This window comes from Crocodylus porosus, unplaced genomic scaffold (assembly GCF_001723895.1).
Source record: "Crocodylus porosus isolate Cpor-Errol unplaced genomic scaffold, CroPor_comp1, whole genome shotgun sequence".
In the NCBI taxonomy this organism is placed as follows: Eukaryota; Metazoa; Chordata; order Crocodylia; family Crocodylidae; genus Crocodylus; species Crocodylus porosus.
Window position 1 is genome coordinate 11,319,477 of NW_017728906.1, and position 13,723 is coordinate 11,333,199.

The following is a 13,723-nucleotide window of genomic DNA, read 5'->3' on the forward strand; positions in this document are numbered from 1 at the left end:
GACTCCAAGATCCCTCTCTGCCTCTGTGCTGCTGAGAGGGTCAGCCCCTAACCTATAACCACAAGGCTGGTTCCCTCTCCCCAGGTGCAGCACCCTGCACTTGTCCTTGTTGAACCACATCCTGTTCAGATCCTCCCACTTCTCTAACCTCTCCAGGTCTGCCTGGATGTGGTCCCTGCCTGCCGGTGTATTCACTTTACCCCACAGCTTGGTGTCATCAGCAAACTTGAACAGGATGCTCTCCACACCCTTGTCCAGGTCGCTAATGAAGATATCATTGTGAAGACATAATCACTGTGGAGCAGTATTAGCCATTCCATGGGTACCATTGAAGCTATTTTCCCGTCATAAGCTTTATTTCCCCTAAACTTTACACACTACTTCTGATTGCCAGGGAGAAATTTTCTATTGTAATGGGGGAAAAGAGTTTAAAATAAGTTTTAAAGCTTGGTGACTGGAAAGGGCAGAGCCATATTTTTTAGCTGTGTATAGTTTTCTAGTTTTAAGAACTTAATTTCCTACATGGCTTAGAGATTTCAGTTTCTTTTCTTATCAGTGGGTATGTCTGCATGTTCATTGATGCACCTTTGCTACTTCACATTAAGTCTAGTACCTCTAATATGAGGTCCTAGATAAAGGTACAGTAGCTGCACTAATGCACAGTAGCAAAGATGAATGCTTTTCTGTGACTGTGCAGTAGACTAATTCTACTGTGCATTAGCATGGGTTTTGCTATGATGCACCGATGTGCAGTAGAAAAGTCCACTGTACATTAAGGCATCTTGTATAGACACACCCACTGCTTACTGGATAATCCTTTTGACTTAAACCAGCCTGAAGGAAGGAGCCCCACTTTGAGGATCTTAATGTCCTGGATTTCAAACAAAATATTGTAAATGAGAATATTCTTATACAGCCTGATGTAGAGTCCAGGGGAGCCAGTAAAAATGCTTCTATCCTGCTATGAATCCAACACAGATTTTGGTGGTGTTGGTCAGAGCCATCCCTAGGGGTGTGCAGGGCCCAGGGCATATCGGACTGTGCTGTGGGAGGGTGGTGGGGAGCAAACAGCTAGAGCCAGTGAAGCTGGGGAGGGAGGGGATGGGGAGCAGCCGGAGCTGGAGCTAGAGGTGTGTGGCAGGCGCAGCGGGGCCTATGCAGCACTGACTGTGGGGCCCGGGGCGATCACCCCAATTTGCCCCCCACTAGGGACGGCCCTGATGTTGGTTTCCAAATCCTTTTTATCGTTACAACTAATTTGTAGGTTGTGTTTATTCACAGTGTAATAGAGTGGTGTTTCAAGACGTGATTAATGTGCTAATTTTCTAGATCTATTACTTCTAGGCAGACTGAAGAAATCGTAAATTAATTCTCTGGAACTTTGTTAGAACTGATATAACCATAGTTTGTATTAATTTACATGAAGAGTTTGATGTATATTGTCCAATACCAGTGGGCACAAACAAGAAAAGAAGTTTTATTTAAATACCGTTTTATGTTCTTAATATATCTAATTGGATTTTTCTCTTGTTGTTACAGGTGGCTTGCTTATTCTGACTTGAATTATAAAGGAGAGATGGTTATTTTGGAAGAAGACCATTCAGTGCTTGAAATTTCTTCAACAACTGTAAAATCCTTACGTCCCTTAAAAATGGTGAGAAAGTTGATTCTCAGAAGATACATTTTCTTTTTAATGATTTGGTTTAAAGCCCATTTTAAGTTGAAGTCCCTCTTGGATTACTTGAGTTAAAGTTTGCATGAACAAGAAATCATCCACAGACTGGATTGTGTTATATATGGTTTAAACAGGGACTAGAAGTTCTTATCCTATTTCCTGGATTACCTTTTGTGTGACCCCTTTGTCCCTATGGGTTCTGTGCTTACTTGCCTCTACCAGCACTGCCCCCTCGTACCCCCTCCCCTTCCCCTCTCCCTCCCTCCTCTTCACCTTCACTTCTTGCAAACTTTTGTATTCAAATGCCTCTCTCCATTCCATACACTGCTGTGTTCAAGGTCCTTTCAGAGCATCTGATGAAGTTAGCTCCAGCTCACAAAAGCTAATGTTATATATATTTCTAATTTAGTTAGTGTTTAAGGTAGAAATCTATCCTACCTTCTGCTTGACTTCAGGCTAACACAGCTACCTATGTCTCACAGGCCCCCTTTACACAACTACCTGATTAATGCTCCTGGGGCTGGGAGCCGTTAGCTGACAAGACTCCTGGCCTCAACAGCACCCCACAGGCTAGCGTGGCTGGAAGTCCCGTCAGCTGACAGAACTGCCAGCCACAGCACCAGCCCATGGGCCTCCATAGCTGGGAGTCACATGAGTTGACCAGACTCCTAGCCACAGCAGCACCCCACTGGAATCTTGTCAACTGCAGGACTCATAGCCACAGGAGCTTACTACTAGTATGCTGGTGCAGGACAGGCCTGGGATCAGGATCCTGGGCTCCTCCAGCACCAGCAATAAGGCATGGTAGGCTGTGATGCTGTGGCATTTGCTCTCTGGGTTCCTGCCATGCACATTCATCTAGCATGCCACAAGTGTGTGCATCGCAGATCAAATCGTATCACAACTTTATCTGAACATTTAGAGGGATCCTTAATATAATTTTGTGTATAAAAAGTATAATACTCTTCTTTTCCTTTTCAGTGGGGGCACCTACACATGCACTTTACTGCGCAGTTGACTAATTAGCAGTGTACATGTGCAGATCTGTTAAGCCGGAGCAAACTAATTAATTCCATCATAGGATAGTACTGCCCAATACAAGTACTATCCTATGGCAGAGTTATTTACTCCACCACAATGCATGCGTAGATAGTGACCAGGACTAGCTGGGGCATGAGGGTGCTACAGTATGGGACTGCCTGCCTGCTAGCCCCGCACTGTAGCACCCTTGTGCCATGGCCAGCCCCTCCACAGAACATTGAATCAGGGTAGAGCAGCTCTGGGCTGGCAGGCTGACCCCCTGGGTCCTTTGCCTCCTGGGGCAGTGCCACCTCAGCTCACCATGCTGCAGTCTTGGGCACACATATATAAACACAGCGCCTGGGAACAATAAACTCTGGCATGAACTGTGCCAGAGTTTAATCAGGCACACTGATTGCATGTGTAGATGCACCCAGTGTGAACAAACCATTATCACCTTTGGGAACAGAATATGCAGGAAAAGAGTATATCTAACCCATTCAATAGGATATCTTATTAAAAAATGTGGATTAAAACCCTTCTTAGACCAAAGCAAACTGTTGTAAACTTATTTTGGAGAAAGTAACAAAATGTTATTAAAGTCTCTTCAGAAACTCTTTAAACTGACACAGGTAATATCTGCTAGTGGTGTTTGGTCAGATGAAACCACTGCACAGTAATTTAGATTCAGAGGCAGGATAATTTTCCTTTGATGTGGGCTTGTGGGTATAAATATGGAAAATGATAGAGAAAGATAAAGTAGTACATAGCTTAATATATGTATGTAATGGTTATATGTAGGTTGCTAGGGCTGCAAGTGTAAAGTATTTGCCCAATTTCTTTCTGTGGTTTTGAAATTCTCCCCAGTTCTCCAAAGAAGATGAAGAATTAGAAGGTGACTTGTCTACTATTTCTAGTGAAGGAAAATTATTGTACAGTTCGCTCACACTTCTTCCATCCCTAGAGCATTTACACTGTTCTCAATCCAAGGAATCAAGCAATCAGCCCCATTTCTCTATAATTCTAGGTCTACAATCCCAGTGATTTAAGAAACTTGCATGTCATTACAATTTCAAAAGTTAATTTAAAGAACACCTGCTTCATGATTAGTTAACAAAGAGCAGTAACTATTTTGGTCTACAGTGTAAATATAGAAAATAACTATGCAAACATTTTAAATGTTTTTTATACCCAGAGGCTGGTATAATCATGAAGCCTGTTTGTCTATCTTTTTTATAGGTGAGCACTGGTATTATGAATTATCAAAGTATCTCAAAGTCACAATTTGTTTTAACAGAAAATGGCATTGACAAGTATCGTTACAAGGGCTGCATATTCTTTTGGGTTTATAGAACATGCATCCAGGGAAGCATAATTTAAAATATCATGTAATGCTCTTTTCTTTTTTGTTTAAACTTTAGGGTGGACTAAAGGTACAATTCCCTATGAATGTTAAGGTAAGTACTGTGTGCGAGTATAGTCAATCAAATCATAAACCCATCCTGATGTAACAGACTGCCTAATCTAGCCTTCTATATTTAGCAGTCAAGAAGTACCCACTCCCTCGCCCAAAAAGATAAGGAAGCATTCTTCATCCTCCCCACTTCCTGAGAACAAAGTCTGTGTCACTGTGCAACCCAATAGCCACAACTGCTTTGTGCGATCTAAAAGCCGAAACAGTTTTTTTTGTCAGCTGAAGAAGAATTTAAAGGGACTACAATCTGAAATGGCTTTTTCCTCACTGATGCAAGCATAACAGATATCATTGACGGATTGGGATGTTGCAATCATTATGTGCCTTATCTCACCACATTCAAAGGAGGAGGGTATTGGAAAGGGGTGGGGAAGTGGGTACTCTTTTCTTCCCCATCCCTATCCCCATGCAAGGATCAAAGTCTGACTGAAAATCAGGGCTGCCGCTGCAGGCTGGAGCCAAAGGTGGTCCCAGGCTCTTCCCAGCAGGGAGGCTGGGCCGGGCTGCACTCAGGGAGGTTGGCAGCAGTGCTGGGAGGGGGGCTATGGCGAATTCTAGCTGTAGCACCCTTGTAGCGCCCCTCTCAGCACCCCTGCCACCAAGGGGCACATGCCCTCCCAGCGTGAGTGCAGCAGTGGGATCTTCCCCCACACTGCGCCCCAGTCCCAGTGCCAGCCCCACTCCCTCCCTTATCACGGGGGCTTTGAGCTGTCTCCCCCTCCTCCCCCCATGCCCCATCCATTTCCCCACCCCTTTTCCCTCAACAGACCTGCCAGCCAGATGCTGCTCTCCAGGCGGCGCTCCTGACCACCTGTATGGTGTGCTGCAGCTGCATGTATGCATGTGGCATTTATTGGTGGCATTATCGGCCACATCAGCCAAAAAAATCCTATTGCCGATAATGTCGATTTTCCTTTTATTGGTGCCAATAGGATATGGACAGCTATATCAGTCCACCTCTAGTTTAGAGTCCTGGGAAGCGTGACTTATGAGGAATGGCTGAAAGAGCATGGGTTATTTAATGTGGAGAACAGATAAGAGTCTCCAAATACTTGAAGGACAAATATAGAGAGGATGGAGATAGGCTTTTCTCTGTGGCTGTAGGGGTCAAAATAAGAACAATGGCCTCAAGCCACAGCAGAAGATATTTAAGTTGGAAGAACTTTCTGATTACAAAAGTGGTCAAGCAGTGGAACAGGCTATCAAGAAAAACTGTGGACTTTCCATCCCTGGAAATTTTCAAGAGCAGGTTAGACAGAATCTTGGCTGGAATGGTTTAGTCAGAGATGATCTGCCTTGAGCAGGGGGCTGAACTAGATGACTTGGCATAGGTATTACTGTCAGTTCAGCTTTGACAGCAGAGAGCTCAGGATTTACTCTGCCTAGAATAAGAGCATCACTGGCAGTATTACACTAATATGACCGGAGCGGTGCAGGAATATTGGTATAATTATGCTAGTAATTTTCATCATGAAAACAAGTCAGACTGATAACCTGGCCTGGATAAGCCCAATATCTGGCAGAGTCAAGAGTTCACAAAGCACAAAGTTTCCCCATAGTGCTGACTGGGGAAAAAACAGTGACCCTAAACAATGTGACACTGCAAGTTCCATGTTTATGGTTAGTAAACTCAAAGGGCTCAATCTATTCTTTCAAATCATGTTCTCCAGATAATAATATATGAAAGAACCCACTTCAGAGGACGGGCCAAAGAGCTTTCTGAAAACACAGATTGTGTCCCTGCTCTGTTTAGAAATGAGGAGGATTTCCAGGGAATTGGATCAATACGTGTCATTGGTGGAGTGTGAGTACCTTTCATTTTAATATTTAAGCTTTTTTCTTTGTAAAACTATAACAAAATTATATTCCTATATAAGTAGTTTTGTTATTGTAAACCACAGCCTCAGACGTTTGTGTGCTGGAAAGCATAAGTGTCCTGAGTCATGTTAGCTAACCTGTAGCCACTGCTCTGAGACAAAATTCCTTGTCTTCATTAGGATTTTGCACCTTCAGTGTTGGCTAGCAGGCTGAAGTGTCTGTATCTGTGTCTCCATAAGGCTTGTCTACACAGAGACCCACAGGAAGGTCAGGACAAATCAACCACAGTCAACGTTCATAAGGTCCAGCTAACTAAGGCCACTTGCTCCTAAATCAAAGGATTTACACGGAGGCATAACACATTTTAGCTTTTGGGGATTGACCTCACTTTTAGTAGCTTTGCGGTAACTTCCTAAAGTGTCCCGTGTAGATGTAGCCATAATCTTCCACCTAATTTGCAAATCTGTAAAAGCTATTAACTGCCTAGGTTATTCATTTGTCAGCTGCCCTTGTTAACATGACCTAACAATTTTTTTTTTTTTACTTATGACTATGCATCAGGGATTGATTCTGCATTGTTCTGCCCCCTTTGCTGTCATTTTTGCTAGTGCAAAGTGGATGAGTGAAAGGTAAAATATTGCCACTTAGATTTGATAGTCTCTAATTTGGATTTATATAAATGACTGTAAAACAGAGCTGTAGAGAAACCAGTGATGCTTGCCTAAGAACTCTGGATACCAGCTAAACACTCTGCTGTTTCCTCACCTCTAATATCCACTTATTTGTCTAACAGGGGTTGAAAAACACATGCTTCTAGAAAGCATATTTCTGGTAAAGCAGTGAAATAATGCTGACACTAACACTGTTGTCATGGTTAGAGAGCTAATGCCTCAGTACAGTGACTGAGATACTACATGTGCTGTATGTCTGTTATTTCAGGCTATCTGTAGACTTTCCCATGCACAAAATTCATAGAAAAACTTCAATGTAAATACCCAAAGGTACTTGCCAAAGACATTATGTGCCAAGTCTCTGGAAGACCTAAGATTTTTTTTAAATGATCTTTTTTTGCCTCTGTGCTTTTTTTTTTTATTTCACAATAACTTAAGCAGCTGAACTAATTTAAACCAAATGTTGTTAAAAATAAATTCATTCTTGTCTGCCGAATTCCAGTGCTAACAGAATTTGTACAGCAGTTATAAATCCTTGTAGGAAAGTTTAACAGAAGAAATGCTCACAGAAGCATAAGACATTTGCTGGTGGTGTTGTTGCAGATATGAATATATAGTACCTATTAATGAAGCTTAACCGACAGTTTTTTAATATACATCCTTATTTTTGTCCCCCTACACACACACACATACCCGCTGCAAAATGGCAAACAGATGGGATACCCTCTGTTTTGCATGGGGACTTTGAATTCTATCTCACTTTGTCTTATCTTTTGAAATCTTATCATAAGATTTTTGTGTCATTCTACACTTTTTTTTTAAAAACACTGAGAATATTCAGCATTGATGCGGAAATATTTTTAATCAAGCCTTACCTATTTGTTCAAAATAGTATGATTCATTGCCTGGTAAAATTATTTTGCATAGACATTTATCCTGTGTCTCATGAGCCACATTTGTGTTGAAATACTGCAGCAGAATATGACAGGAGCACTTGTGAAGAGGGATGGGACATCTGTGACTGTTACACAATTAAACTTCTGTTAAAGAAAGCACCATGTGGTGAAATGGAGTATTGATCCACAAAGAATGCTTCGTTAATGTATGGTGTAATCTTAAAAAACAAGCATTATTTTGTTTGTCATCTGAGTTTGTGACCTCCATCCTAAAAGTGTAAAGATGCTCACTTTCCACACCTGTTCTTAATGCACAAGTGCTCAACAACATCTTTTATTTTTTTTCCCATGTGTTATGCTATTGTAGATGGGTTGCATATGAAAAGGAACGCTATAAAGGCCATCAGTATCTGCTGGAGGAGGGAGATTATGAAGATAGGCACTCCTGGGGGGGAATTGGCACTGCCCTGCTGTCTTTTAGATTCCTACAAGCTGTAAGTACTATTCCTGATTTGTGTGCTTGTGTGCATGCATATGTGTGTGTGTGGACCAATTCAGGAGGCCATAATCACACTGCACTTTGATGTGTGGGTAGGGGAAGGGGTAGGCAAGAGTTGCTTCAATTTGTTAATTTAATTAATTCATTTTGATTAGACACAGTTTCAGAGTAAAAATTAAGATTATTTTTCATAAATTTCTATGAGGAGACCTCATTTCTCTTTGCTTGGTTACTCTCTATCTTGCTCCCATGCACATACTCTCATGAAAGTTTTCATTATGTTCCCACCTATACAGTGAAAAGTGCATTGTTTTCTGGAAAATTCTGCAAGTTCTAGGATATTCTTTTCTCAAGGAAAGAATGTGCAAGACTGCAAAATCCCTTTCTTCCCTGCAAAATTCTCATTTCTGCTATTTAGACACTAAAATAAATACTAAAATTTATGTATATATCTGTGTATAATCGTTTTCATTAACATAAAAATAGGATGTCGACACAACAGCTGTTGCAGGCTTTACAATGGCATTACAATGCTTCTCAGTAGTTTTTGTGCCAGAAAACTTTGGCAGTAAAATTATCATAGTAAGAAAAATCTTGTTTTTAGATGTTTTTTTAGTAGGAGCCATGATGAGATGCTAATGAAAACCAAGCCAATGCCTGATTTGGAAGAAATCTTGGATACTTGAAAGTTTAGGGAGAAAGAGGATTAGAACATCTATCATTTCCTTTGCTTAGATGTTCCTTTACTTCATTTAAAAAGAAGCTTTGTATGTTTTTTAAGCAGCTGCAAAGAATGGCTCCTTCTTAAAACTGAGAAGTGGTCACAGTCAGTGAGAAGACCACAGGTTATTTATTTACAGTGATAATTGCTTATGTTGATTGTGTCTTGATGCGAGGGAGTTTGCCCTGGAAGAATAAAAATAGTGTAAAGATCCTAAATAAAACCTGAAAGATTGAGTGATTTAATTAACCCCAAACCTACTACAAGGTACAATAAAGAATATAAACTATGGATCTGAACAGCTTTCCTTTTGTAACATGTATTACTATAGGCAATTCATAAAAATCAATAGCTCCACTTGGATAAATAATAATTGTCAGTACAAAATTGATAATACCTTGTCTTCTATTAGAGGCAGGGTTAATCTACACTGATATAATTTTGACAGATATATTACCTGGGTCCCACTCTGAACTTTACTTACTATTTGTTAATGATAAATATCAAGTAACTGAAGTAACCCTTCAGTTGCATGAACCAATCATGACCTTAGCCTGCATGTATCAAAGCTATGGAAGTCCTTGATCCTTGGAATGAAATACATTTCTACTTCTAAAACCAAACAAACCTAGTACATTCCCACACAAAGTTCTGTCTTATTTATTCTGACTACCTATTAACATCATACGTTTTCTACCAACATGAACATTCTCTGTTTTAAAATGGAAGGAGCTAATGTCTCTTTAGGCATAAGGCTTCCTTTGGAGTTGTGCTACATGGGTAAACAGGAAAAGAAGATTGAAAGATCACATCCGCTAAATGGTCCATCATACAGTCAGAGAAATAAACTCATGAGTAAAGTAAGGTTTGACAGGCACTACTACCATGGCGCATACAAAGAGAAAGTCAATGAAGTGCCCAGTGGGTAAAATACAGGCATCTGCATACAGATGAAAGTGAACACTTGGGAATACCAAGAGAAGCCTCTGATCCTATATCATTTTTGACTGTTGCTTTAAACAAGGAAAGGCTGAGGGATCTGGGACTATTCAGCCTGAAAAAGAGAAGGCTGAGAGAAGACTTGATAGCAGCTTACCACTAACATCAGACGCGTACATCAAGGGTTCAGTGAACAACTGTTCACCAGGGTACCCTTGGGGAAAACTAGGAGTAATGGCCACAAACTTCTGGAAGACCGTTTGAGGCTCAACACTAGGAAAAACTACTTCACAACTAGGGTGCCCAGGCTGTGGAATAAGCTCCCTCCAGAGGTGGTACAATTGGCTACCCTGGAAATCTTCAAGAAGATACTGGACGGTCACCTGACCCCAGTTGTCTTTCCTGTTTGGTGCAGGGGGCTGGACCCGATGATCTTCCGAGGTCCCTTCCAGCCTTACAATCTGAATCTATTAATCCTTTTGGCTGTGATGCAGTGTTTTACAGGCCAGCTACATTTGTTAAAAAGATGGTTTTATTCAGTATGTGTGTTGTAGAATGTGTACTGAATCTTCTACAGGCAATAAAAAAAATTGTGTGTAAGAAAAATAGCCTTTACAAAGAAGGGTTTGCTGATATTTGAGAGAACCTGCATTTTAAGGTAATTTCTGTATCTTTCTGTAAGGAGATCTCTGAAAACCTCCATAATACCACAGGAAAAATAGTCTTCTTATATAATGAACACTGAAGTTCTAGCAATTTTTGGTTTAGAGTTAACCAAGAAGTATTTCACTGACTCTGTACATTATAGGTAAGTATCTGTGGGTGTGTCTACATGTGCATTAAGGCGCTTTTCCTAATGTGCATTAAGTTTAGTATCTCCAATGTGAGGCCCTAAACAAATGTGCATGAAGCTACCTTAATTCACGGTAACAAATGTGCATGGTTTTTATGTGATGCGTAATGCTCAGTAGCCTATTTTACTGCACATTAGTATAATCATACAGGCGCCTATACACAAGCACCAAAGCTGCTCCAACATCCTGGAATTTCAGCATGTCAGAGTGGACTCATTTAATTGAGTCTGATGGAGAATGGCAGTTGCCATGCTCCAACAGCCTCCTGCTTCTTGTGTACCAGCATCCCTGTGCTTAAAAATGGCAGTGGAGGCACTTGAACTAAAGCTTTATTAGTTCAATGAGCTTTATTAGTTCAACGAACCACTCTGCCACTATTTTCAATCCCAGAGACATTGCTACATGAGACACGGCAGCACTTTAATTAGAGCACCTCTCAGAGCTGCTCTAATTAAAACACTGCCCCCACTCCCAGAGCACATGTCAAAGTGCCTGCAGTTTTTTACATGATGCTTTAATGCACAGTAAAATAGGCTATTGTGCATTAAAGCCATGTGTAGACTTGCCTTGGGGCACCTTAAATGATTCTGGTCAGCACAAAAAATAAAAATGTGACTTCCTGTATTTGAAGACTGATTCAACTATAACCGTGGCAGACTTTTGTGATGTGAAAAGCTTTTAAGCATCTTTACAGGTTTTCATATTTGAAAATGTATCTGTCACTAGGGAACTCCTATCCTGAATGCTTTGTCATTCCTCCTTTGGGTGATTTTTTCCTTGTTGAGAATGGAGATTTTCTTTGTGTCTGCCTTTATTGCTTATATTAAGATGAAAAGTGCATGTGAAATGCTGTGTGGGCTTACACACCTGCACAGGTGTTTAAAGTTGATGTACCTGTGTTTGCAGTTAGCTTTGAAATTGCTACAAAGGGAATTCGGTTCAAACCCCCTTCCCTTCCACTCTTCCTCCCTGCCTCTTCTCAGGCTTTTTTGAGTCTGGTCTTGGGCACATCACCAAGGAAGCCTACTAAAAAAATAGTAAGAACCTGAAGGGACAAAATAAGGAAGGCAGAGATAAAGAATAAGCTGTGCCTGGCAAGGGAAGTTAAAGACAACAAGAAGAGGTTCTATAAGTATGTTGGCCACAAGAGAAGACCCAAAGAAGCTGTGGACCCACTATTAACTAGCTGGGGTGGAACTCCCAACAGAAGAGGCCAAGAAGGCAGAGCTACTCAACAACTACTTTGCCTCAGTGCTCACAAAAATATTAAACTGCAGCCAGACACTTAACAAGGATTATTTAGATAAGGAAGGGGATAAACTGAGGGTTGAAATAACAAAAGAGACAGAGAGCTTTTAATGGGTCTGAATGAATTCAAGTCAGCAGGGCCAGATGAACTTCATTCCAGGGTACTGAAGGACCTGGAAGAGATCTCGGAGCCCTTGTCAATGATACTCATGAAGTCACGGGAGACAGGTGGAGTACCAAAGGAATGGAAAAGGGTCAGTATAATACTTCTGTTTAAAAAAGGCAAAAAGGAGGACCTGGGGAACTACAGACTGGTTAGCCTCACCTCAGTACCTGAGAAGTTACTAAAGCATATCCTAAGGAAGACCATTTGCAAGCATTTAGAGGATAAAAGGCTGATCATAAGCAGCCAGCATAGATTTACTAAGAACAGTCTTGATCTCATTCTTTGACAAAGTAACTACTTGGATGGATGAAGGGAATGTTGTATATATAGAGTATGGGGACTTCAGCAAGGCTTTTGAGAAGGTGGCATATGACCTCATAAAGAAATTGAAGAAATTTGGGCTGGACAAATACTCTATAAGGTGGACAGATATGTGGCTCAATAGCCACAAGCAATGGATCCATGTGAGAGTGGCAGGAGGCTTTGAGTGGAGTCCTACAGGGCTCTGTCCCCATCCTGGTGCTGTTCACTATGTTTATTAATGATTTGGATGGTGGTATAGAAAGCTTCTTGAGCAAGTTTGCAGATGACACAAAACTGAAAAGGACTGGGAACACTTTGGAGGATGGGAGCACAATTCAGAAGAATCTTGACAGACTGGAAAGCTGGACTGGAGCAAACAGGATGACAGATGCATGGTGCTGTACCTCAGAAAGAATAATCAAAAATACAAAATGGGTGACACCTGGTTGGAGGCAGCTCTGTGGAGAAGGATCTGGATAGATCACAGACTAAACTGAGTCTGCGGTGTGATGCAGCCACACAAAAAATTAATGCAGTTTTGGGGATGCAACAATAAAAATATTAGGTACCTCTCTGTTTGGCACTGGCTACAACTCATCTAGGTTATGATGTCCAGTTTTGGAGTCCACATTTTTTAAAGTATGTGGAAAAGTTAGAAAAGGTCCAGAGGTGGGCAACAAAGGTGATAAAAGGCTTGGAAAGCAAGCCATACAAGGAGAGGGTGAAGAAGCTAAGCATATTTGGCTTGTGGGAAAGGTGCTTAAGAGGGGACATGATAGCAGTCTTCAAATTCTTAAAGGGCTGCCATAAAGAAGAGGGAAAACACTTTCTCTCTTGCTGAAGACAGTAGGGTGCACATGTATGGCTTGGAGTTGCAGTCAAGTAGCTTTAGACTCAATATCAGGAAAACATTTTTGGTGTTAGAACAGTGAGGCAATGGAATACACATGCATTGCCTAATGTAGTTGTGGGCTCGCCAGCGCTAGAGAAGTTCAAGAAGAGGTTGGACAAGCACTCGTCAGGAATGATCTGGGCATAGCTATGCCTATGTTCTACTATGGGTATTTCCCATACTTCTGGTTTTGCTGGTTGCCATGTGGGGTCAAAAGGGAATTCCACCCACCTCCTGCTGTATGTTGGGGGGGGGGCGGCGTTCAGCCTTCCTCAGAGGTATTGGTTGTTGGCTGCAGCCAAGGCTGGGGATTTTGCCTGGGGTGTGCTAGTGCTCCTGCTGGGATTTACACCCAGAGATTCCTAGCTAGGGGGTCTTGCCCCTTCACTCAGTGACAGACCTATCACCATATTTGGAGTCGGGAAGCAATTTTTCCCCATGTTCAGATTGGTATGGACTATGCGGGTTTTGCCTTCCTTTGTAGTGGGGAGCCGCAGCCCCCTTCCTGAGATCTCTTGTGTATTTTAGCAACCTTTATACCTGCAGG

At 41.5% G+C, this 13,723-nt stretch overlaps 1 protein-coding gene across 1 annotated transcript in view; it reads left to right on the top strand.

Annotated features, from left to right (window-relative positions):
• The window catches only part of CRYBG3 (crystallin beta-gamma domain containing 3), a 119,927-nt gene that overhangs the window by 57,021 nt on the left and 49,183 nt on the right, over nt 1-13,723 (top strand). The window contains exons 9-12 of the mRNA XM_019557096.1: nt 1,540-1,654; nt 4,117-4,152; nt 5,840-5,973; nt 7,922-8,048. Coding sequence (XP_019412641.1) covers nt 1,540-1,654; nt 4,117-4,152; nt 5,840-5,973; nt 7,922-8,048 — 412 coding nt within the window. The remainder of the gene's footprint in view (nt 1-1,539; nt 1,655-4,116; nt 4,153-5,839; nt 5,974-7,921; nt 8,049-13,723) is intronic.